The 22,445-nt window shown below is 39.3% G+C and overlaps 1 protein-coding gene across 6 annotated transcripts in view; it reads left to right on the top strand.

Annotated features, from left to right (window-relative positions):
• Positions 1–21,548, top strand: part of STXBP4 (syntaxin binding protein 4) — a 162,105-nt gene extending 140,557 nt beyond the window's left edge. For 5 of the 6 annotated variants that reach the window (XM_058560622.1, XM_058560621.1, XM_058560623.1 and 2 more), the window contains one exon: positions 17,542–21,548. In XM_058560622.1, coding sequence (XP_058416605.1) covers positions 17,542–17,656 — 115 coding nt within the window. In that variant the 3' untranslated portion in view covers positions 17,657–21,548. Of the gene's footprint in view, positions 1–14,002; positions 14,051–17,541 lie in introns of all 6 variants that reach the window. The other variant, XM_058560626.1, reaches the window with a different exon arrangement.
• Positions 21,549–22,445: the final 897 nt, after the last annotated feature.

The following is a 22,445-nucleotide window of genomic DNA, read 5'->3' as shown; positions in this document are numbered from 1 at the left end:
CAAAGTCTTCTGACTCCAAGATCCTGTCTACTGTGCTAGACTGTCGCTGATAGAGACAGATAGAGGCTGTCTTTGAAAGCCTCAACAGGAATGCGTTTTCTAGCTGCAGGACTGGTTAGTTTTACCCTGGACAAAGCAGTCTGATATCCTTCCACTGTGTTCTGGGTAACTCCTTTCATGTTAGGAGAACACAAAGGGGAAACCCAACAGACTCTTAAGATCTCAGGACACTCCCTTATATGTCCTTTTTAGCAAATTATTCTTGGTATGCATTTGGGGAAGAAAAGGGAGATGTGTCCTTGCTGTCTTTTCAAATGTGCAAGTATTTTCCAAAACAGTATCCAGATTTTAGATTCTCAAGCTTTGTGACTTTACACAGGTTTCTATATCTCTCTTCACCTCAATTTTGTCATCATGAAATAAGGGAATATTACCTAGTTTATAGAGTTGTTAAATGTTAAGCACCTAGCAAAGAACTTTGAATACAGTAAATAGTCATCATTAATGTACAATATGGAGAAACCATGGTAAAAAAAAAACATGAAAAATTATATGACCATTAAAAACATTGAGAATTCAAAAGCTTCATATTTGAAAACATTTAAGGAAAAACCAGGGATAAACCTGGCAAAGTATTTTCATGATGCATTCTTTTCTTGTGGTCTCTAGCAAAAAGTAATTAGTAAAGCAAAGGTGTAGTTTGTAACTTGTGAAGGAGAAAGGGACTTTTGGAACAGAGGACTCAGGAATTCCATGCACAGATTACATTTAGCACCATACCCTTCACTTCCAGAATCATAACTCTTCTGGAAGGAAAGTTGCACTCTGATGTGCTGTTAACTATGTATAGCTCCTGGAAGATCTGAATGACTGTACTGTAGGGGTGGCAGCAAAATGAAAAGCCACATTCAACTTTGCATTGGGTTTCTTTCTTATATTAACTTTCTAATTAATAAGGGAAAGGGTATGGGGTGGGAGGGAAATGAGCATTGATTGGGCACTAGTTGGTGCTCAATCGCCAGGCACATGTTAGCTGTATTTTTCTATGCATTGTATCGTTTAATCCTCTTAAAATGTGGAAAGTGGGCGTCACTCGCCTCTTATTAGGGTGGTGTTATGATGGTGGTCAGCTGCATCCTGCCCTCAGCCATGCCTGTCTTCTAGAAGGTCCTTAAAAGAAATGCCCAATCAAAGGAAAGCAAACTGGCATTCATGATTAACTGGGGTTCTGAATTCAAAGACCTTTGAAAAATGTCAGTAAATGAGTCTAGACCCTGTGGGGAACTCCTTTACCTAAGCTTAGCCTTAGCCGTCTGTCAGTATATCCTAACCCAAAGCTGAGTGTCAGAGCCGAACTAGTGCCCTGTGAGGAAAGGATACTAAGGGCACAATCACTGATTACAAGGGAAAAGGAAGGAGCAAGAGACAGCCAGCCACAGAGTGAGTTTGTCCCATTGCCTGGTAGCCAGCTGGCTTAAGCAACTGTCTCTTGCAGACCAGAATAGCCTTGGGCTGGGCTTATACTGCAAGAGAGAATAGCATCCAAGGAGAGGAGAGAAGAGGAGAGTAAACAAGCCCTTTGACTGCCCTGAGATGTGACTCACAGTCCCTGTGGAAGGAATAGAAAGACACACGACATTTATATAGTCCACTCCAGTCCTATAAAATATACCATTAGAATGTGTTTTGGAAGCCCATCGGTTCTCTTCCTTGACCTTAATCTTGACTCATAAGGAAAGCAGAAAAGAGATGATCAAGTAGATTTGTTCCCCAAAGGAAATGTTGGGTATCATTGTCTCACCATTACAGTTGGAGAAACTATGTGGAAAAGAAGCTAAACTTATCAAGGTCACACAGTATAAAATTGCAGAGCCAAGATACAGATGCAGAGTTGTCTGGCTCCACAGCCAACCCCCTCCTCCCGCCGCCCCCCCCCCCCCCCGCCACACACACACGCCCCCCATGCTGCACCATCTCCACCTCCTTACATTAGTGTAGTATGTTTACGTGTGACAAGAAAGATATTTTAAACAGATCTTCATTTACGTAGAGCTTTATGCATTTTTAAATAGCAGAATAGAAACTTAGTTTTAAGAATAAGTAGTTATCTCCTGGAGGTTAGAAGGGTCAAATAGTAAAGATAAAAAAATCTAACAGTATACCAGTGCTTCCTTCACCCAGCTCATGGAGCCTCATGGAGGAATGGGGTGCTTACCGTGAGTTAGTTTTTTTTGCTAGAAGTTAACCCCATTCAAGCACCAGTGCTTATTTTAGCTTAACTATTCTTGATCAAAGTCTTATTTAATGTGTTACATGCTTCCCTGCCTTCTTATACCAAGGCCACTGAACAAAATCATTACGAACGTCAATCTTGTACATAATACAGTGAGTTCTGCAGGGGGATGTTAAGCTGTATAAGCTAGAATAGAGATGCAGCTGTCATCTCTCTCTGCTGTCAATGTGCCTGGCACTCCCCTCATCCCCATTCTCCTTTTTTATCCTCTACACACTTCATCCTCTTCCTCAGGAGTTTCTTATTTGAAGAGCACAGGACGCCAGATAATCAGACTAATTTGAATTTTGTGTCAGTAGTCCTTGAGTGCAGGTCTGCAGGGGTTTGTATGTGAGTTGAGTACGTAAGTCTGGTGCAGGTGGATTTGATTACAGGAAGGCCGTCTGGTATCGGGGAGAGAAGAGCAGGGGCTTTGGATTTGGAGAAACATGAGTTCACATGCTGGTGTCTCCACAGAATAGCTGAACAACTTTGGGCACATTTGCTTAACCTCTCTGGGCTTTAATTTCCACATTTATAGAATGGAAAGAATATTAGCACGTCATAGGGTTCCTATCCAGAGTGAATGAGCCTATGTATGTAAGGAACCTATCACCTGACCCAAAGTAGACACTCAGCAAAGGTTAGCCCTCTTCACTCCGTCTCCTCACTCTGACATTTTCCTGGGGGTTTCTTCATGGCTCCTAGCTGCGTTCAGAGAGGTGAGGTTGCCAGATAAGTACTGTCTGCATAAGCAAGCATCCACTATATGTCTTTCTTGGAACTGTTAAGCTTTTTGTTTTGTTTTTTAATCCTTCTCCTCCCGTTACTCCAACCAAAATTTTGAGCCTGGATAGCCTGGGTTAGCTTTTGAAATAGGTGTGGTTCATTTACCAGGTGAATGGTACTTTGGAGGCAAGAAATAACAAGTAATGACCTCAGGTCATTGCCTCCGTCACCTTTACTTAAAAAGAACAGTGACTGAAATCACCCTTCCAGAACACCGGAGGAGATGATGGTCTGTATCCATGTAATCTCTTCCCTGAGATTGACATCTGTCACTGTCTTCCTAGAAATTGAATTGTTACGTCTGATGGAAGCCAAGCCTCAGGCAAAGGGATAACTGTCAGAGCTGTCCCAAGAATACCCAGATAAATTAGCCCTCATTGGGTATTCCTATCCATCTACATATCCACTGCACACCTATTAATACTTTGTAGTCATCTACTTAAGTTCTGACACAAGAGAACAAAGCATTTTACCTGGTGTAAACAAATTTAATCAAAGTGTTAGCATTGCTATAGCCAGTGTACCATAGAACTAACAAACATATATATGTCTGTATATATGTGTATGTGTATATACCAATATGTGTATGCATATATGCATACAGGCAGGGCTTGCTCACTTGCAGTATGTATCTGTATATCTATATATCAAGGGAAAACTTTCTTATTTTCTCCTGAGAGAGAGTGTTGCAGTATTCTTAAATTTAACAACAAAATGCTGGTTATCTTGATGGTGCTATAATGAAATTATCTGGTTAACTTGACCATTTTTCCACCCAACTTCTTATCTTCCCTTTGAAGTTGTATACTATTACAGATTTATAGTAGTCTTTTTGTATGATTCCACTTTAAAAATTCATATACTTTATATGTGTGTTATATAATTTAACAAAATTATTATGAGAGTTATGTTTGATAGTAAAAATGAATTTAAATATTACAAATTAGACATAGCTACTACGTTGCTTTCATTATATTCTTATTTTCTGTTGAAAGATACAGATTCACTATGATCAATGATTGTGATTGTATTAATTCTCTATTGCTGCGTAATAAATGTCCCCAAAATTTTTCAGCTTAAAACAATAAACATATATTTTCTTACCCAGTTTCAGAGGACCAAGAATCCAGGTGTGGTCGTTGGATGATTCTGGCTCTTTCTCAATCTGGGTTTCTCATGAGGTGGCAATCAAGCTGTTAGCCAGGGCTGGGAATTGAAGAGTCACTTAGTGGGGCTGGAATATTTGTTCGGACCTCACGCATGTGGTTGTTGGCAGGAGGCTTCAGTTCCTCACCACAACGTGGACCTTTCCCACTAGTGCTATTGGGCTGTGCACAACATGGCAGCTGGCTTCCCCTAGAGCAAAGAGACAAGGGAAAGAGTGAGAGCAAGAGAAAAACCAGACAAAAGCTACAGTGTCTTTTATAACCAACCTCAGAAGTGAGTGACGTACCATCACTTCTGCCATATGCTACTGGGATATAACCAACCTTGGTACAGTGTAGGAGGCAACTACACAAGAGTGTAAATGCCAGAAAGTGAAGATCATTGGGAGCTATGTTAGAGGATGCCTACTACAATGGTGTTTCACAATATAATATATGTAATATATTAGTTAAGCCAGCCTTGGTGGTCTAGTGGTTAAGATTCGGCACTCTCACCGCTGCATCCCAGGTTTACGTCCCAGTCAGGGAACCTCACCATCCATCTGTCGGTTGTCATACTGTGGCAGCTGTGTGTTGCTCTGATGCTGAAAGCTATGTCACCAGTATTTCGAATACCAGCAGGGTCACCCATCGTGGGCAGATTTTAGCAGAGCTTCCAGACTAAGGCAGCTTAGGAAGAAGACCCTGGCCACCCACTTCCAAAAAATTGGCCATGAAAACCCTGTGAATAGCAGAGGAGCATTGTTTGATCTAGCACCAGAAGGTGAGAGGACAGCGCAGAAAGACTGGGCAGGGTACCCCTCTGCTGTACACAGGGTCACTAGGAATCAGAAGACTCAGTGGCACTAACAACAAATTATACTAGTTAAAAATTATATATATATGTAATCTATACATCTATATAAACAATACAAAAATCTCAGTATTAGATACTTGGTTCAAATCTTAAATTATAGTATTGGTGATTTTTTTGAGTAGGTATAATCATTGGTTTTTTAAAGTTACCTAAACTTGGCTTGTAATTCTCCATGCATTCATTTGTGTTGATATGCCTTCATATCAGTTCTTCAAATCTGAGATAGCACTCCTCATACTATATAACCTGTTCTCCATTACATAGGAGGTGTTATATTTACAGCATTACAAAGGCATATCAGTAGAACCTAGGAGTCTCTTATTTCTGCATAAAACAGAAGTTTCTGTCTCCAGCAGGGAAGGCAAATAGATTTCAGCTCACTGTCTCACGCGTTGTTTGTGAAGAATTCTGAGGCCATTTTCAACCTCACTGATGTATGTCTTGACTGATTAGAGATATCTGCTGTGGGTGCAGGTGGGGAGAGGCATGTGGGACACATGCCACGTCTTTGCAGTCTTTGGTCTTCTAGAGCACATTGCTGACACAGAAACTCTGCCAGGATGACCAGTAATAATGCAAATAGTAGGTTGGAATGACAAAATAAACAGTGACAACCCCCCTTCCCAAAACTTCTTATGAGATATTCAGTATTTAAGAGCTTTGCCTTTATGACTCTAAATTTAGAGTAACTGATTTCCAGTAGGCTTGGTTATTCTCATTTCTCTCCAGTCAGAGTTCATTAGTGACCCTAAATGATTGTCTGAACTTGGGGTTGGGCATCCTATTAGGTTGGTCCTAGGTAGGAAAGAAGGTGGATGATAACCTATATATGAATGCAATTTGTTATTGTCAGCCCATGGTATTAATTAAAGGCTTAAGTTACATTGTGTCATCTCATTTATAAAATAAGTAAAAAATAGAAAACACTGGTGCCGGCCCGGTGCCATAGTGGTTAAGTTCATGCGCTCCGCTTCAGCAGCCCGGGGTTTGTGGGTTCGGGTTCGGATCCCAGGTGCGGACCTACACCACTCATCAAGCCATGCTGTGGCAGCGACCCACATACAAAGTAGAGGAAGATTGGCACAGATGTTAGCTCAGGGACAATCTTCCTCAAACAAAAAGAGGAAGATTGGCAACAGATGTTAGCTCAGGGCCAATCTTCCTCAGCAAAAAGAGGAAGATTGGCAACAGATGTTAGCTCAGGGCCAATCTTCTTCACCAAAAAAATAGCAAACACAAAAGAAGAAAATTAGAGAATATGTTTTCTTATCCTCTAACTTTATTTTGCAAGTAGAGCCTATGTTAGGTAATTCTAATGTAATTAGAAATTATGGATATTGAAGAGGGGAGGGAGGAGAGGAAGGAGTGGTTTCTGGATTGGAAATAAAAGGCTACTACCTTTAACTTTTCCTAATCCTTGCGAGATTATTTTAGCTCCACTTTAGCGGATACTGTCAGGAGCCCTCCCTCTGAAGACGTCATTAATTTGGTTGCTTTGATTCATTTTGGATGAATTAAGAAATGCCCACTGACAGCCTACTAAAGTCTAAAACTCACTTGATGAGGTGTCAGGGCAATTTCTATGCACCTATCTTCAGGTTAGATAAGAAGAATGTGTGTAGGCCCCCTACTGTCTTTTACATGTATGAGAATCCTGAGCATTTCTTTCTTAATGAGACTATAATGAAGAAACCAATAAAGGACTTGAAGGGGGAAATATGGACCTTTTTAGTATTTTGTTCCTGAACACTTCTTGTTAGTGCCATCAAGTCAATTCCAACTCCTAGTGACCCTGCCCAGCCTTTTTGCACCATCCTCTCACCTTCCAGCGCTAGATCAGACAGTGTTCCGCTGCTATTCACAGGGCCTTCATGGCCAGTGTTTTCGGAAGTGGGTGGCCAGGTCCTTCTTCCTAGTCTGTGTTAGTCTGGAACCTCCACTGAAACCTGTCCACCATGGGTGACCCTGCTGGTATTTGAAATACCAGTGACATAGCTTTCAGCATCACAGCAATACATAGCCACCACAGTATGACAACCAACAGATGGATGCTGTGGTTCCCTGATTGGGAAACAAACCTGGGCTGTGGCAGTGAGAGCGCCGAATCTTAACCACTAGACCACCAGGGCAGGCTCGAACACTTCTTAGCTGTGAATAAATTGTAAGGTATTGAAACCACCAGTTTGGATATAACCATCTATGTGATAACTGGTTTGGAATATCCAGTAATTAGTACAGTGCCTGGTGTGTGTAGGGACTTAATAAATATTTATCAAATGAATGAATGCTGTCTGGCAATTTGGGGCAGCAATTGGTGAGAAAAAAATATGGGCTTTAGTATCAGACAGATGTGGGTTCTAATGTTGATGCCACCATTTTTGAGTGTGACCTTGGTATAATTGGTATTATTTCAATTGTCTGCACCCCTTTTTCTCATCCAAAAAACGAAGATTGTAGTTTCTATCTCCCAGGAATGTTTTGTGAATTGAATAAAATAAGGGGTGTAAAGCCCCTGGCAAAATTCCTGGTACATGGTGAGTGCTTAACAGATGTTAGTCCACCCCCCCTTCCCTTATTTTATCCTACTGCTATTTGCCAATGGAGGAGTTGTAAATGACACCATTTGCACAGCTGCAAATAGAAACCAGTAGCCAAAACCTACACTTATGCCACTCTCCAGCCAGTCAGAAGCCCTGTGAGAGGAGCGGAGAGGTTGCACTGCTCAGGAGCCTGAGAGAGCTTGCTCTGGATTGTCTCTAAATATCCAGGAAGGGGTGTAGCCATATGAAGCACTGGATGCGCAGCTGTCATTTAAACGAAAGGCCAGCCAGCTGATGGGGGTTATTCAGCAAAGCTCACTGAAATGAATAAAACGTCCAGATCTAGACAGCCAACATCAAACTTCCCCCCCCCCCCATTTAACCAATGACAAGTGTAACTGAGGCATGAAGCATATTTTTTAGCATTTCATTGGAATAATATAAGCAAATCCTCCGGGACTGCATAAAGTACTTTGGAAATTCATTCCCTTTCTGGGGTTGTACTTTTATTTAGCCAGCTGTGGAATTCTCTCTGCCTCCAGGACCCTTTATTTAAATTTATCAACAAATACTAACTTTTTTGTTAAACACTTTCTCTTCCAAATTTGCTTGCTATATTAGTCTGCTAGGGCTGCCATAACAAAATACCACAGACTGGATGGCTTAAACAAGTTTTCTCACAATTCTGGAGGCCAGAAGTCCAAGATCAAGATGCCATCAGGACTGGTTTCTGGTGAGGCCTTCCTGGGATGGAGACAGCTGTCTTCTCACTGTGTCCTCACATGGCCTCTTCTCGGTGTGTACACAGAGAAAGAGAGATCCCAGGTGTGTCTTCTTCTTCTTACAAGAACACCAGTCCATTGGACCAGGGCCTCATCTCCATGACCTCATCTAACCCTAATTACCTCCCCAAAGACCCTATCTGCAGATAAAGCCACATTAGGTGTTAGGGCTTCAACGTATGAATTGGAGGAGGGTGTGGCCACTATTCAGTCTGTAACAATTGTTTCTCCATTAAATTACTTTCCATAAGATCTCTAGCACCATCTTTTTCTTCATCCAATAATCTCCGTTACAGTGTAGCATGTAATCTTTCTTCCTATACATTTACCAAGTTTGAGGCAAATTGCAAGAATTAATCCAAACCAGTGCCTTTTCCCTTAGGCCCCAGTCTTCAGTGGAACAGCGGCTGAGGGGAAGGGGAGTGTGTAAGCAGAATGATGGCTCCCCAACCACGTCCACATGCTAATCCTTTGAATGCATTAGGTTACATGGTAAAGGAGCATAAACGTTGCAAGTGGAATTAAGGTTGCTAATCAGCTGACCTTAAAATAGGGAAATTATCCTGGATTATCCAGGTGGGTCCAGTCTAATCACATGAGTCCTTAATAGTGGAAGAGGGAGGCAGAAGAAGAGAGTCAGAGAAAGAGATGTGAAGATGGAAGCAGGTCAGAGATGTGCTATGTTGCTGGCTTTGAAGATGGGGCCACAAGCTATGGAATGTGAGTGGCCTTTAAATGCTGGAAAAGCAAGGAAATGGATTCTCCCCTAGAGTGTCCAGAAAGGAGTGTAGCCTTGCCAGCACCTTGATTTTAGCCCAGCAAGACCCATGTTGGACTTCTGATCTACAGAACTGTGAGCCAGTTAATTTGTCATGTTTTAAGCCACTAAATTTGTGATAATTTGTTACTGCACCAATAGAAAACTAATACAAGGAGTTAGAGGTGGAGGGGAAGGGATAATGGTTATGATGGATCTAGAATGTGTCAGGCATGGAGTTAGGGGATTTATATATGTTATCTCAACAGTATTGAGGCAGGTAATATATGTTTTCTAGATTAGGAAACTGAGACTCAGAGTTTAAGTAACTTTCCCAGAGACACACAGGGAACCCACTGAGTACACGGGCAATCCAGAATTTCAAACCAGGTCTGCATAGTCTGTATGAAAGAATAGTGAACCTAGTCTGCATTGAAGCCCTAGCTCTGCTACTGTGTGACCTTGGACAGGGTACTTGAACTCTCTTAGCCTCAGTCTCTTCAACTGTAAAAATTGTAGAGAAAAGTAAGGTTCATGAGATTCATATGAAAAGCAAATTGGGAAATTGGTATCAAAGGACATTGTAAAGAACAAAATGCTTATCTGATGTAAAGTCTTCTCCAGCTTCCGCATACCCGAACATCCACATCAAATGAATGCTCTAGGATATTGAGGGGGCTGGAGGTCTTCTTGGATCAGACTTGGACTTTGTTACTTAGCATCAGCATTAACCAGGTCCCTCTATGAAACTCTCCATCCTTCTGTTGGGCATCAGGTGCCTAGGAACATGGCTCTGGCTGTATTCTGAATCATTTCAGAGGCTGAAAATCCCAGTGTGGTAAAATCTGCTCAGTAAAGGTCAGAGAATGAGGGGTGGGGTGAGCACTTAGCCAGACCACTTACCATCATGTGTATTTGTCTTTGGTAACAGTTTATACTCTAATAGTTAACACAAGATTTGTTTTGCTAAAATAGTATTTTTTTTGATGTAAATAATTCTAACTTAAAGCCTGGGATTTGAGTAAGTTTACACATAATTCCAGCTATTTAGCAATTAAACTCTAGTTGAAATTGTTTGAATTATCATAGTGATTCAGTTATTACCTACCACCAAAGATATGAATAGACCTTTTCAAGTTACTCAGGTATGAGACTATTGGTGAAGAGGGCTAGTAATTCTGGTTATTTGGTAACTTTTTGACTATTTAAATAAATTGAACTTTTTCCCTGATAAAGTTGAGTTTCTATACACATATTTCTGAGTCATTTAGGGCAAGGCCACTGCATTATCACATCTGAAGATTGTTTTATCTGATCCTCAATTGTAAATAAGCTAATCTACCACTTTGGAGCATTTTTTACTCAGTGGCATAACAATAGTAATATATCAGTGGAAGGTCTAATGGATCCACGCATCAAACATTTATTGACCCCCACTTTCTGTGAGCCAGACACTGGAGCTATAAAGATGCATAGGAAACTTCCCTGCCCTCTCGAAGCTAACAGCCTAGTGGGCAAAGATAGACATATTAAGAATTCATTGCCACATGATGTGACAAGTGTAAGACTGCTGGGAAAGCAGGCCTCACACAGTACTCTTTATTTATACTTACTCAATAAAATTTTTATGAATTTTGTGGCAAGTGCTTTAAAAAATGCTTTAGACATATAATCTATGATCATTGAATTAGTCAGTCAGCACATCTTTATTTCATCTTATAAAGCTGAAGAGCCCTTTCAGGTGATCATTTAATCCATCCCAGAACCTTCATACATATTATTGTGGAAACCAACCCAGATAACAGAACCTCAGAGAGGAGGATAACATAATGGTTAAATTCTCAGAAGTCAGATTTGGATCCAGGTCCTGGCTCTAATACTTACTAGTTTTATGACCTGGAGTGAGTTAGTTCACCTCTCTCAGTATTAGTTTCCTCATATATAAGATGAGGATAAGTATAACTCTTTCTCTCCTTTAAAATATACTAAGGTTCTAAAAGACCTTAAATAAATCCATTTATTCACAAGTCAATGGTGGCACCATTAGAAACAATTAGTATGTAAAGTTCGTGAGAGAACTATAAAGGTTGATGGCATGTTTGGTTTTTAGCCCATAATTTTTACTATAAGTGAAGGTTTCTACTTTATAGCACTCACTCTCAATATGGAGTCAATAATACTTATAAAACACCTCAAGACTTTAGAGATAGTCTTACAAGGGACCCCTCCAAGTCCCTTTCAGCTTTGTGATTTTTGGATGTCAATTCTTCTCTAATATAATATATATATTTATATTTTTAGTGTAGTCAGTTTAACTTTGGCAAAAAAATAATACTAGACTAAGTTTAAAATTAGTTGAAATTTTCTTTCAAATAATTTTAGTTATTTTAAGATTTCAAATCTGGTATTTAAGAAAAATACATTTATTCAGATGTTTATTAAACTTATTTTATTGGATAAACTAAATAAAAGGCTTATGACTTGTATTATAATTCTTACTGTTTTAATAAGAACATTAAAAATTAAAGTAGCTTCTGTATTTGATGCACTTCTACTCATAAGTGGGAATTTAATGTGGAAACTTTGGCGATCGTCTTGCAAACTTGTTTCTAATTAATTTTAGTTCCATTAATCTGGATTCTGACAGTCTTTTGATTATTGACATAAATTTAAAGTAGCATGAAAATATGTATTTATTCCCTGTTTTTTGTGTTTTAGAAAGACAAGCTCTTTGATTCGTAAAAGTTGTATATGTATTTCTAGGAAAGTAATAATCACGACTTCATCTTGAAATACTCTCTTCTTGCTTGACATTGACTTAGAATGACACTAGCTGCTATACCAAACCACAGCCTCTCAGTGTCTTAACGTTCACATACCAGTCAATGCAGGGATTCCTGGTTCATGGATGGCGTTTCTTTTCTTTGGGTGGTGACTTCAAGACCTCAACAACTTCTAGCACATGGCTCTGCCATCCCCTCGGGCCTCAGAGTCCTCTGCATTCAGTTAGTGGATGAGGAGTAAAAGTAGAGAAAGCACTCCAGCTTTTTTTTTTTTTTTTTGGTGAGGAAGATCGGCCCTGAGCCAACATCCATTGCCAATCTTCCTCTTTTTGCTGAGGAAGATTAGCCCTGAGCTAACATCTGTGCCCATCCTCCTCTATTTGGTATGTGGGACACTGCCACAGCATGGCTTGATGAGCGGTGTGTCAGTTCGCACCCAGGATCCAAACCTGCAAACCCTGGGCCGCCAAAGCGGAGTGTGTGAACTTAACCACTGTGCCGCTCAGCTGGGCCGGCCCCCACTCCAGCTGCTTAAAAACCTCTGGCCTACAAGACACAAACCTCAATTCTCTCACCTTCCATTGGTAGGAACTAGTCACATGCTCACATAAGGATGTAAATGAAAGGGGAGCTGGAAAATGTAGTCTCTTCCTGGGCAGCTGCCTCCTGGTAACAACTCTACAGTATGGAATGGAGAACATAAATGTTGGTGGACACTGCCAATGGGTGTATGAGAATGTACAAATATAGCAACTATAAAATTCTGAATAATTATTTATTAGAATCTAATAGTCCAGTGTATAGGTACCAGTGTCAGTGGGACATGTTCTTTGAGGTCTTCTGTATTTTTTTATCCTACAGTGATTAAAAATAGAGCTACCCAGAGCTGTAATTTGTGACTATAGAACACTTTCTTTCTTTGAAAAATTAATTGCATCAGCTTCGGACCTGGGATGTTTTGGTTCTATACAAAATTGCCAGCAATCTAAGCTTCTGTATATTATTTGAAAAAAATATTATTAATATTTTCCATATTTTTTTTCAGGAATTTTCTTTTCAGTGATCTAGTTTTACAAGTATAGTGACATAGCAATTTTTTCCAATATTATGCATAAGTAATATTTTAGATTCTTGTAATATGATTTGATATCTGAGACCTAAAGATTTTTTAATTAATTGGATTTTTTGAACTTTCCAAAGATATCTGATGTATTTTTTTATAGAAAGTGCCGTAAATATATAATAAAAATAACATTTGTCCTCAAAACTGTAAAGATATGGATGGCATCCTGCTAATATTTGATCAGAGCCTCGCTAGATTTCCGAATGCCTAATTACGAAATGCTCAAAGTGTTCCATGATATTTACAAAGTTCATTAATGAGAAATATTCCTGTTGATTTTAGGCATATATTTCTAAAATTATGTAAGAGGGAACTCCTTATATATCCATGGAAACAAACTGCCTGTAATTTTCTCTTAAACGTGTTTTGGAATGGATACTTCATATTACTAATCTGTAGTCATTCTCATAACCAGTGTCTGACAAGAATACATGCCACTTCATGGTTGGGTGACTTTTTTATAATTTTATTGATACCATTCACTTTTTGTTCTTACCTTCTAATTTGTTTTCAATTGGGATTATTTTTTAAATATAAATCTTTTATTGTAACTACTACCTGCAATTTATGGCCAGTTGTAAAATTTTCCAGTGTTTCCAAGTTACTGGTGCCAGAAACAGATTGAATTAACATGGATTTACTTATTTGTTTTTTTTTCTGGTTCATATGAATGTTGTACACATAAGACTATCCCCCCGCCCCCAAAAAAAAGAACATTGGAAGTTAATTACTTTGGCTCATTATTCTGCAGCTTTATCTTAAACATGATAAAATAATATATGCAATCTTGCTAAATTCACAATGCTATATAAATAATGCCATCTCCAATGGAAGATTAACAAAAGGACCTATGTCATCATCACAGAGGGTTATAAGAATGAATTTATACAAAACTAGTGCACTTTTTGTCTTTAAACCACTTTTCTCTTAACAGGCTGTCCTAAATTTTTATTTTGAAAGAAAGCATTTTGCATGCTAGGAGGTAAGAAACATAAGGAGGGTAATTATAATGGGATTTAAATAATTCACTTAGATTTCTTTGCCAATAAAATAAAGTGTATTCTCTTGGGTTTTTTTTATAAGCTCTGAAATATGTCTTTCAATTTACTAATATTATAAAAGAAAAAACTCAACACTGTCATCTTCCCAAATCAAATATTAATGTTTTCCAGCAACAGATTTGGCAATCATTTAGAGGCAAGTAGTATTATGCTTTTTAGATTTTCAAATATATCTGAACTGCTGTTGGTGGCTCCCCAAATCAGGTCAGATGCACTCTCTGCAGGAACGTTTGCCAGAGGTACTGTATATTCAAATGGAAGATTTTCATGTTTCATAGTCAGCCTCATTTATTCTCCAGACCTCTAAATTTTTCATGCTAAGTAACAGCATCTTACTTTGTCAACCATGGGGTCTTTATTAATTAAACAGAGTCAACAGGGCTGATTTATTCTCTCTCTTCTCAGTTGAATTACCAAGCACACAAATCAGAGAGGAAATATTTCTAATACTAGAATGTTCTCCAAGCCAATAAATCTGGGATTATCTCATCATACTGATTATGTCAAAGCTCTTTAGTCACATTGTGCCCTAGGACATAAAATTGAATAGTATACCCACAAATGGCCCCATCCCAGCATCATAGGAAGAATTCCAAGTTTTTCTTACAATAATCAGAAAGCCATAATTATCAATGAAACTAGCCATGATCATTTATTGAATATCTGCTTGTCGCCAGGCACATTACGTGCATTACCTGAGTTTTAGAAGCATTGGTTCTGGATGTTTTTATGAAAGACCTGGGTGTGAAATGTGTCCTTGAAGCCCAGAACACTATCTCTCTGTTGCTCAAGTTTTATTTTTTCTAGTGAGTAGCTGTTGTAATTGCCTGTTTGGTGCTTAGGTGTGTGTTTTTTAAACATGTACAGAGAAGCGTATTGTGAATATAAGATTAATCAATATTTTATGGTGTTCCTTTTGTATTTGCAATAAGATCAGATGTTGATTTGTTAATTAAAAGTGCTTAACGAAGGTTACTGGCAAGGATGACCTTCTGGTGAACTTTCTAATATTTATTGTTTAGAGCCTATAACTACATTTTTTTCTTAGACATTTGTTTTTGATTATTATAAATTATCAATTTAATGAAATGTCCATATATGGACAGTTATAACATTTCAAGCATTAGAGTTTTATTTTTTAAAAAGTCAAGTAGGAAAGCACGCACCCAAACTCATCCCTCAGGTAATTGTTCCTGTTTATCTTCCTTCCCACCCTCCACAGTTAGGGGTCATTACAGGGGAGGGAGGATTTATCATCATCCAAATTAAAGTCTCTTCTTTGGACTAACATATTGTAAATGTGCTGATAAACATTAAAGTATATATACCAAGAGTTTGAAATTAGCAAAACTGTCTCATGGAGCTTTTTCCTTTTAGTTTAAACAGGTATTTTGTCCAGGATGGCGTGTCCTCATTCCACCTTGCAGCCGTGTTCTGGCCCTCTTATGTGACACTCATTAGTGTTTCTTTAAAACCACTTTCAATTTAAGCCACTTTCCAGCTTTATAAAAGCCTTGAAATGAAGTTAACCTGTGCAGAATCAAATGCCTTAGTAAGTTTAACCTCCATAAGAAGAAATTCCATTAAACCATTTTAAAGAGATAATAGTAATGTGGATTACTGTCAAGAGAATAATGATTCTTTGTACCACTTAACCACACTCCAAGGTTTGAAACTAGGAAGATGTCTGGGCCTTACCACCTTCTCCTTGATTCTTAAATATCTGAAACTTTTTTACCCCATCATGAAACTATCAGTGATCTTCCATGGAAAGATGCATTTTTTATATTTAAGCACAGAAGTTGAATAATTTGTACAGGGGGACATGGATAGAATTTAGAGTATAAGATTGAAAACAAACCAAATCCAGTAATGACAGTGAAACTGACGATTGCACTAAGTCCAACAATTTCAGTTACTGTCATCAACCGCTGATGAAGTAAGAGCATTTTAGTGATAGTTCCCAAATTGTGCTCTGTGGAACACTAGCCCCGTGTGTGCTAAGAGGCTAGTTTCAGTCATATTGCGTACTCTTGGAGAGTCATAGAACACATTAGTATATTTAAGGCTCTGAGAAATCCTAAAGAAGCCTAGATAACTATGTTTAACTTAGTGTTATCTCAAACTTATTTGACCATAGAATTCTCTTCTTCACATAACATTTTGTAAAAACCCTTGGAACACTCTGTGGAAAATGTTGTCCTGTAATATAGGAGGTACTTTCAGATCCACAATCTTATTTGATCCTCATAAGTGCCAGCCCTCAAAAGGACTTGATCTAAGACATGATGCTGCTTCTGAGGTTGAGTTTGGGTAGGATAGGGGCAGGGGGAACTGATCTAGGATAGATGAGGGCTGTGGGGTAAACCAGGGCTAGAAAGAGGATCCAAGGACAAGAAACAAATCATCCTAATTCCAAAAGCTGGCTGTCCAACACTCAGGAGCTGGACAGATAATGTGGATTTAGGAGATTCATCCAGCTGAAGGATGGGAGTGGGATACTAGGTCTGAGAAACACCGTCCCCCAGGTAGGGGCACACTTGGTGATGTTGTTTCCCCACTCCCCGAACATGCCCTGTATCTTTTGCACGTCCTTCCTTACCTCTGCTTGTTCTCCCTGAAATGCCTGGTCATTTGTTCTGAGAACATGTTAGGCACCATAAATTCAAAGATAAGAAACATACTTCCTGCCCTCAAGGAGCTTCATATGCAGTAAGAAGGCTTAAAAATAAATGGGCATTTATAACAATGTAATAAGGTAAGACCATGGGCACAGATCAGAGCAATCTTGAAGGAGATTTGGTTCTTTAGAATTAGTATGAGTTAACTAGGTAAATAAGGTGGGAGGAAGGAAGATTGTAGCAGAGAAGAAAGTGTTGTTGAGGCAAGTAAAAAACAAAGTATGTCATACCGTAGAGTAGGTATTTGATCCAGAAGGCATTGGTTGGCACTGAATTTTTAGCGGGTGAGCCACAGAGTATGATTTGTCATTTAGAAAGATCTCTTGGCTGGAGTGGAGACTGAATTAGAAAAGAGCTAGAACAGAGGCAGAGAGACAAGCTATTTCAGTGACCCAGGCTATAGCATTGGAAAAGGCGAGGAAGGAAAAGATTCCAGTGATTTACAGCAAGACAATCACAGGACTTGCTGACTGACTGAATGTCAGGTAAGGAAACATGAGGAGTCAAAGATGACCCATTCTCCTGTGTTCCTTTTCACCAAAGAAGAAAAATAGAAATGGTTTTTGTTGAACCTTAAAACACGTCTAAGACTTATAAAAACTATTGGATCCAGTTCCAACTGCTTCCTATCACAAGGGAGGGGAGAAGCAATGTCACTAGGATCAGTACTTGCGTGGATGGGTAGAAGGACCACGTCTCAGATTGTAATTGCATTCCTTGTTCTTCTCGAGTCACGTAACGCAGACCACGTCCTGGATCCATCCCGTGATGAGTGCACTGAACCTGCCCTGCTCAGAGGAGAATGAAGAGGATTGCTCCAGAGAACTTCCTGACCAGAAGAGCTGATGGTCTTTTGTAGGCAGCTGAGCTCCATGGTCTTCTGGCGTCTCAGTCTACTGGATGAGGATGGCTCTGCGGCACCTCCTATTCTTACTAAAATAGGAGTAAGATACACACTAATCTACACTACTTATTGAAGTTGTGAAGTGGAGACTGGATTCCGGCTATTTTTGTAAAACTTTTTGATATAACTGTATACATTTACAAGCTCAATCGCCACTACAGTAGTTCTTTAAGAATAATCTAGTCGTATTTTTTGAAATCATTTGTAATTAGATTTTATAATATGTATGCTTTTTTCTTATAATTCTATATATAGTTCTTTGTAGAGTATCAGATACAATGGTTTTTATAATTAAGACTTAGATTGAAAAATTATGTGAACATGGTGAAACGCTTCATGAATTTGTAATTCACTAACCTTTTGTATCGTATCTTAGGAAAGTGATTGAAGCAAGCTTTCTGGGGCTTCTTAAGGATCACATTCAGACAACTATCTCACAGGTTACTGAATACAGGCTTATCTCTTTATGGGTCTTTCTAATTTACAAAATGCTTTTCAGACCCAGTTTTATTTAAACCATAAGATATGCCTGTGAGGCAGATCCAGTGAGTATTTTTATTTTTGTTTTTCAGTTAGGGAAATAGTGGTTCAGAGAAATGAAGCACCTTATCCTGGAACAGCTAAGTCTTCTGATTCCATGTCCAGTCCTCTTTCCACCGCACCCTGCTGTCCCTGCAGAGGGAGGTTACAGCCCCACACACGTGGCTCTGTTGATGCAGCTGAGCTCCGCAGCTGTGCACTCCAGGGACCACAGAGATTCAGGGGGCACCTCTTCAGTCAAAGATGGCCCCCACATAACCCCACTATTCTCCTATAAACTCTTCCCGGTTCTTCACCCCCACGTAGGAACTCACCACGTAGGAACACAGCTCTGTGATGACATTTCTGCAGGCTTCTTGCAGCAGTTCACAATTTTGTAAAGTAAAGGGACTGGCTCACATCTGGGATTTGCCTTGCTTTGGTTGCGCTTGTCAGAGGGAGCGTTTGAGGGGAGTTGACGAGAAGAGGGGCGTCAGAATCTCCTCTGCTATCAAAAGAGACATCCTTGAACTCTTCTGCTATGAGTTCAAGACTGACCTCATTATTGCTGACTTATCATCCTCCAAACTCATTATACTTTTGCTCTTATTGTATTGTAAGGATGCTGCTAGACAGTTTCTGGAAGGAATGAGCCATTAACTTGGAGAACTAAAGATTTTCTCTCAGTTTAATGATTTAAACTTAAAGCTGGGAAATGGGGGGTGGCGTGGGCATGAAGTTATTGTAAATGTCCTGGGCATTAGGTACCAGCTGCATAATAAAAAGGGACTTAATCTTATCCAATGTTATTATATTGTCAGGTAATATACTTAGGAAGACAGTGAGTAAGAATCATTAATCAGAATACCCCATTCTCAAACCACGCCTGATAACATAGAGAAGTTATATTTGTCACTCTGGCCTCTTCTCTTCTCTTCTCTCCACCCCCACCACCATCAACACTCTTCCTCCTCCTTCCCCTCTCCCCCCCCTCCTCCCCCTTTCTTCCCCCCTTCTCTCCCTCCGGCCTCACTTCTGAAATACAAGTAGGAAAAAGGAACTCAGAACCTTCAGGTTCTGGAAGGAACTTTGAAGACACCTGATTCAGTGATTTTCAAACATCGTTTGATGGAAAAGACTCATTCTTCAAGCGAAATCTTATGCAGAACCCCAATATATGTAATAGATTTTTTAAGAATATTGGTGCTCAGCTTGAAACAAGATGGAGCCTGGAGCCCTGTTAAAGCAGCCCCCAGCACTGCTGTGGAAACCTTGAGCTCCTTGGAACATAGTGTGAGAATCATGGATTAGAACCGCTTTATAGGTGAGTAAACTGAGATCCTAAGAGTTCACACCATAAATTAGTGGCCAAGTCAAGATTAGACCTAGGTCCTAAGTATCCTAGTCCACTAAATTTCATATGGTATGTAATGTGCATGTATATTGTAAATATATGTGTGCATTGTGCTCACCCACATATTCCTGAAATTCCCCCAAATTATTTTTCGGTAGGATGTATAATTTATGTCTTGAATAATAAGGTAAAGTCAAATCCAGGCTGAGAGGTAGTCATGAGCCCTGAGAAAAGTTTCAGATGGCTGGAAAGGACTTGTGTTTCACCTGACAGCTATTTGAATATTAGAAAGCCTCAGGGAGACCTCTTTCCTTGTGTCCCCCAGAGGTGAGTGAGATTCTCAAACACCTGAAGTTACTCTTACAAGTTAGTATCTATAATTGTGAAAGTACAGACTTTTGTTGTTCCTGAATTAATGGTATGAAATTTCCCTCCTCCTACTGGGAGTGTTTTTCTCATTTGTTTCCAGTGAGGCAAATAGAGGAGATGCTAGAGTCACTGGACTGACTCTAGAGTCACATTTCACTGACAGACACCTCACATGTTAACTTTGCTATTTTTTGCCACTTTCCTGCCTGCTTCTGTCAAATACCTCATGGCAAGGTCTATAAACATTGTAATATTAAGTATTTTGTGCTATACATTGTGATGGGCAGTTTGTATATGTTATTTCATTATCTTCTTAAAACAACCCCATGAGGTAGAAACTATAATGACCCCATTTTGTAAAGAAGAAACTTAGGTTTAGAGAGAGTTGCTAATCTTTGCGTAAGGCTCACACAGCACCTACCTGTGAAGGCTGGGGTTCCAGGCAGGCCTCACAGAGCCCATCCTCTTAAACTACCGTGCACAGCTGCTTAGATTCAGGGCGTGTGATGCCAGGGGCAGAGCTGGGGTCTGTGGATCAGTTTTACAAAGAGACAGATTCCAATTCAGTGCAATAAGGAACTTTCTGGTAGTTAGCACTCAAGAAAGAATTCCCTGGGAGAAAGTGGAAGCACTTTCAGTATTCAGTCAATCTGAACTGATTATAGGAATGTTGCTGAGGAGGTTCAGGGTCTGAATTGGCTGTACTGTTTGAGCACTGTCTGAGAGTCCCTCCTCTTTATGCTTCTGTGACCTCTAAACCACCAGATAAATGCTGTAACGGACACTCAAAGAAACGTATGGTGGGGACTCATTAGGAATCCTCTCCCGTTGCAAATAGAACCCCCAAATTATTTTTTGGTGAGTCAGCATTTGCATAACAAGTCTTTCTTTAATATAAATCAACCCTATTGACGTGGTCATTGTAAACTCTTCTTCATTGACCCACTGACTCAGATTTTAGGGTTAGAAAAATCTCAGTGTTCTTATGTCCTTCCATCTCAATTTACTAAAGAGTAACCAGGGTTAGCCATCCTTACTCATTAATTCTCAAAATATTTCCTGAGAACCAACAGTGTGCCAAGCATTGTGTTTAAGCACTGTGGCAAGGTAGGGCAATAGCTAGCCACTTCCTGGCTTCTGCTTACTGTTGGTTTTAAAGAAAAAATCTTCTCAGGTGGCCAGAATTGAACAGCTTCTCTTTAATTTTTGAATTTTAAAAATAATCTATTTCCATTAAAAAATCAAGTAGTGTGGTACTGAATAAAGTAAAAAAAAAATCCCATCTCACTTTCCAGAGGTAGTCATCACTAATACTGTGATGAGTATTTTTGCTCAAAGGAAATCCTACTGTTAAGCAGCTTTCTTTTGACTTAATATATTGTGGTCATTTTTTCATGTCAATACGTAGATTAATGTTGTATTTCAAATGTTTGTATAAAATATCACTACCCAGATAACTCATAATTTGGGTAGCCAGCAATCTATTGATGAACACTTAGGCTGTTTTAAGTTTTTTCTGTTACTAAGAATGTCACAGTGAATATTTTTATGTTCATATTCTTATATTCATTAAATCCTTTTCCTCACATGTCTATGCACTCGTTCCTATATGTCTATAGTGGGAATACATTCATAAAAGTAAATTGCTACATCAAAAGTATGTTCATTTTAATTTGGGGAGATAATCATAAAGTTTCCTCCGTAAAAATAGGACCAGTTTACACAACCACCAATAGTATACAAGAGCTTTTTTTGGTCCAAGCAATAACTTTTCTGATTGTTTTTGTCCTTTAAGGAGAACCTTCTTTCCGTCGTTGTCTAAGGACCTGAACTTTTTCGTCATTGGGTTTTAGTTGTCCTACAGCAACAGAGACTGACTCGCTGCATAGTGGGTAGTCCAGCAGTGACTAATTCACTGCATGTTGAACACATTGTTACTCTCATCTTTTTACTTGAAAACCTTGACCTTTCCTACTTTCTATATAATGGTGGTGAGGGTCGACTTGTAAATGAGCTGACTTGGGTGAGAGCCCTTGGTAAAGGGCAAAGCACGATACAAACACATCCACAAGTCCTTTCAGCCTCACTTGCCCCATCTGTATAAGGAGGATAGTAATGCTCTGCTTCTTCCCAAACCAATTCAACTCAGCAACCATTTCCTGAGCACCTGCTAAATGCCAGGCAAGATGCAAGGTCTTGAAGTTACCATGCTGAATAGTACCGATCCCCAAATCAAGAAGCTCATAGTCTGAAACCTTTTTCCTTTCTTTTCTTTTTTCTCAAAAACCTTTTATGTTTCCTTAAAGGAGTAAGAAGTTAGGGGTTTGTTTAGTAAGAGCCTCTGAAGAGAGGCCTTTTATCACTCTTAAATTTGAATAATTCCAAAATAATATTAACAGCACCCCTTGACTAGAAATGAAAGAAAAGGAACATACTGTATGAAGGGCCTCTCTGATAATAAATGCAGAGCAGCTGTAAAAATACAGGGT

This window comes from Diceros bicornis, chromosome 18, assembly GCF_020826845.1.
Source record: "Diceros bicornis minor isolate mBicDic1 chromosome 18, mDicBic1.mat.cur, whole genome shotgun sequence".
In the NCBI taxonomy this organism is placed as follows: domain Eukaryota; kingdom Metazoa; phylum Chordata; class Mammalia; order Perissodactyla; family Rhinocerotidae; genus Diceros; species Diceros bicornis.
This window is presented reverse-complemented; position numbering and strand designations above follow the sequence as displayed.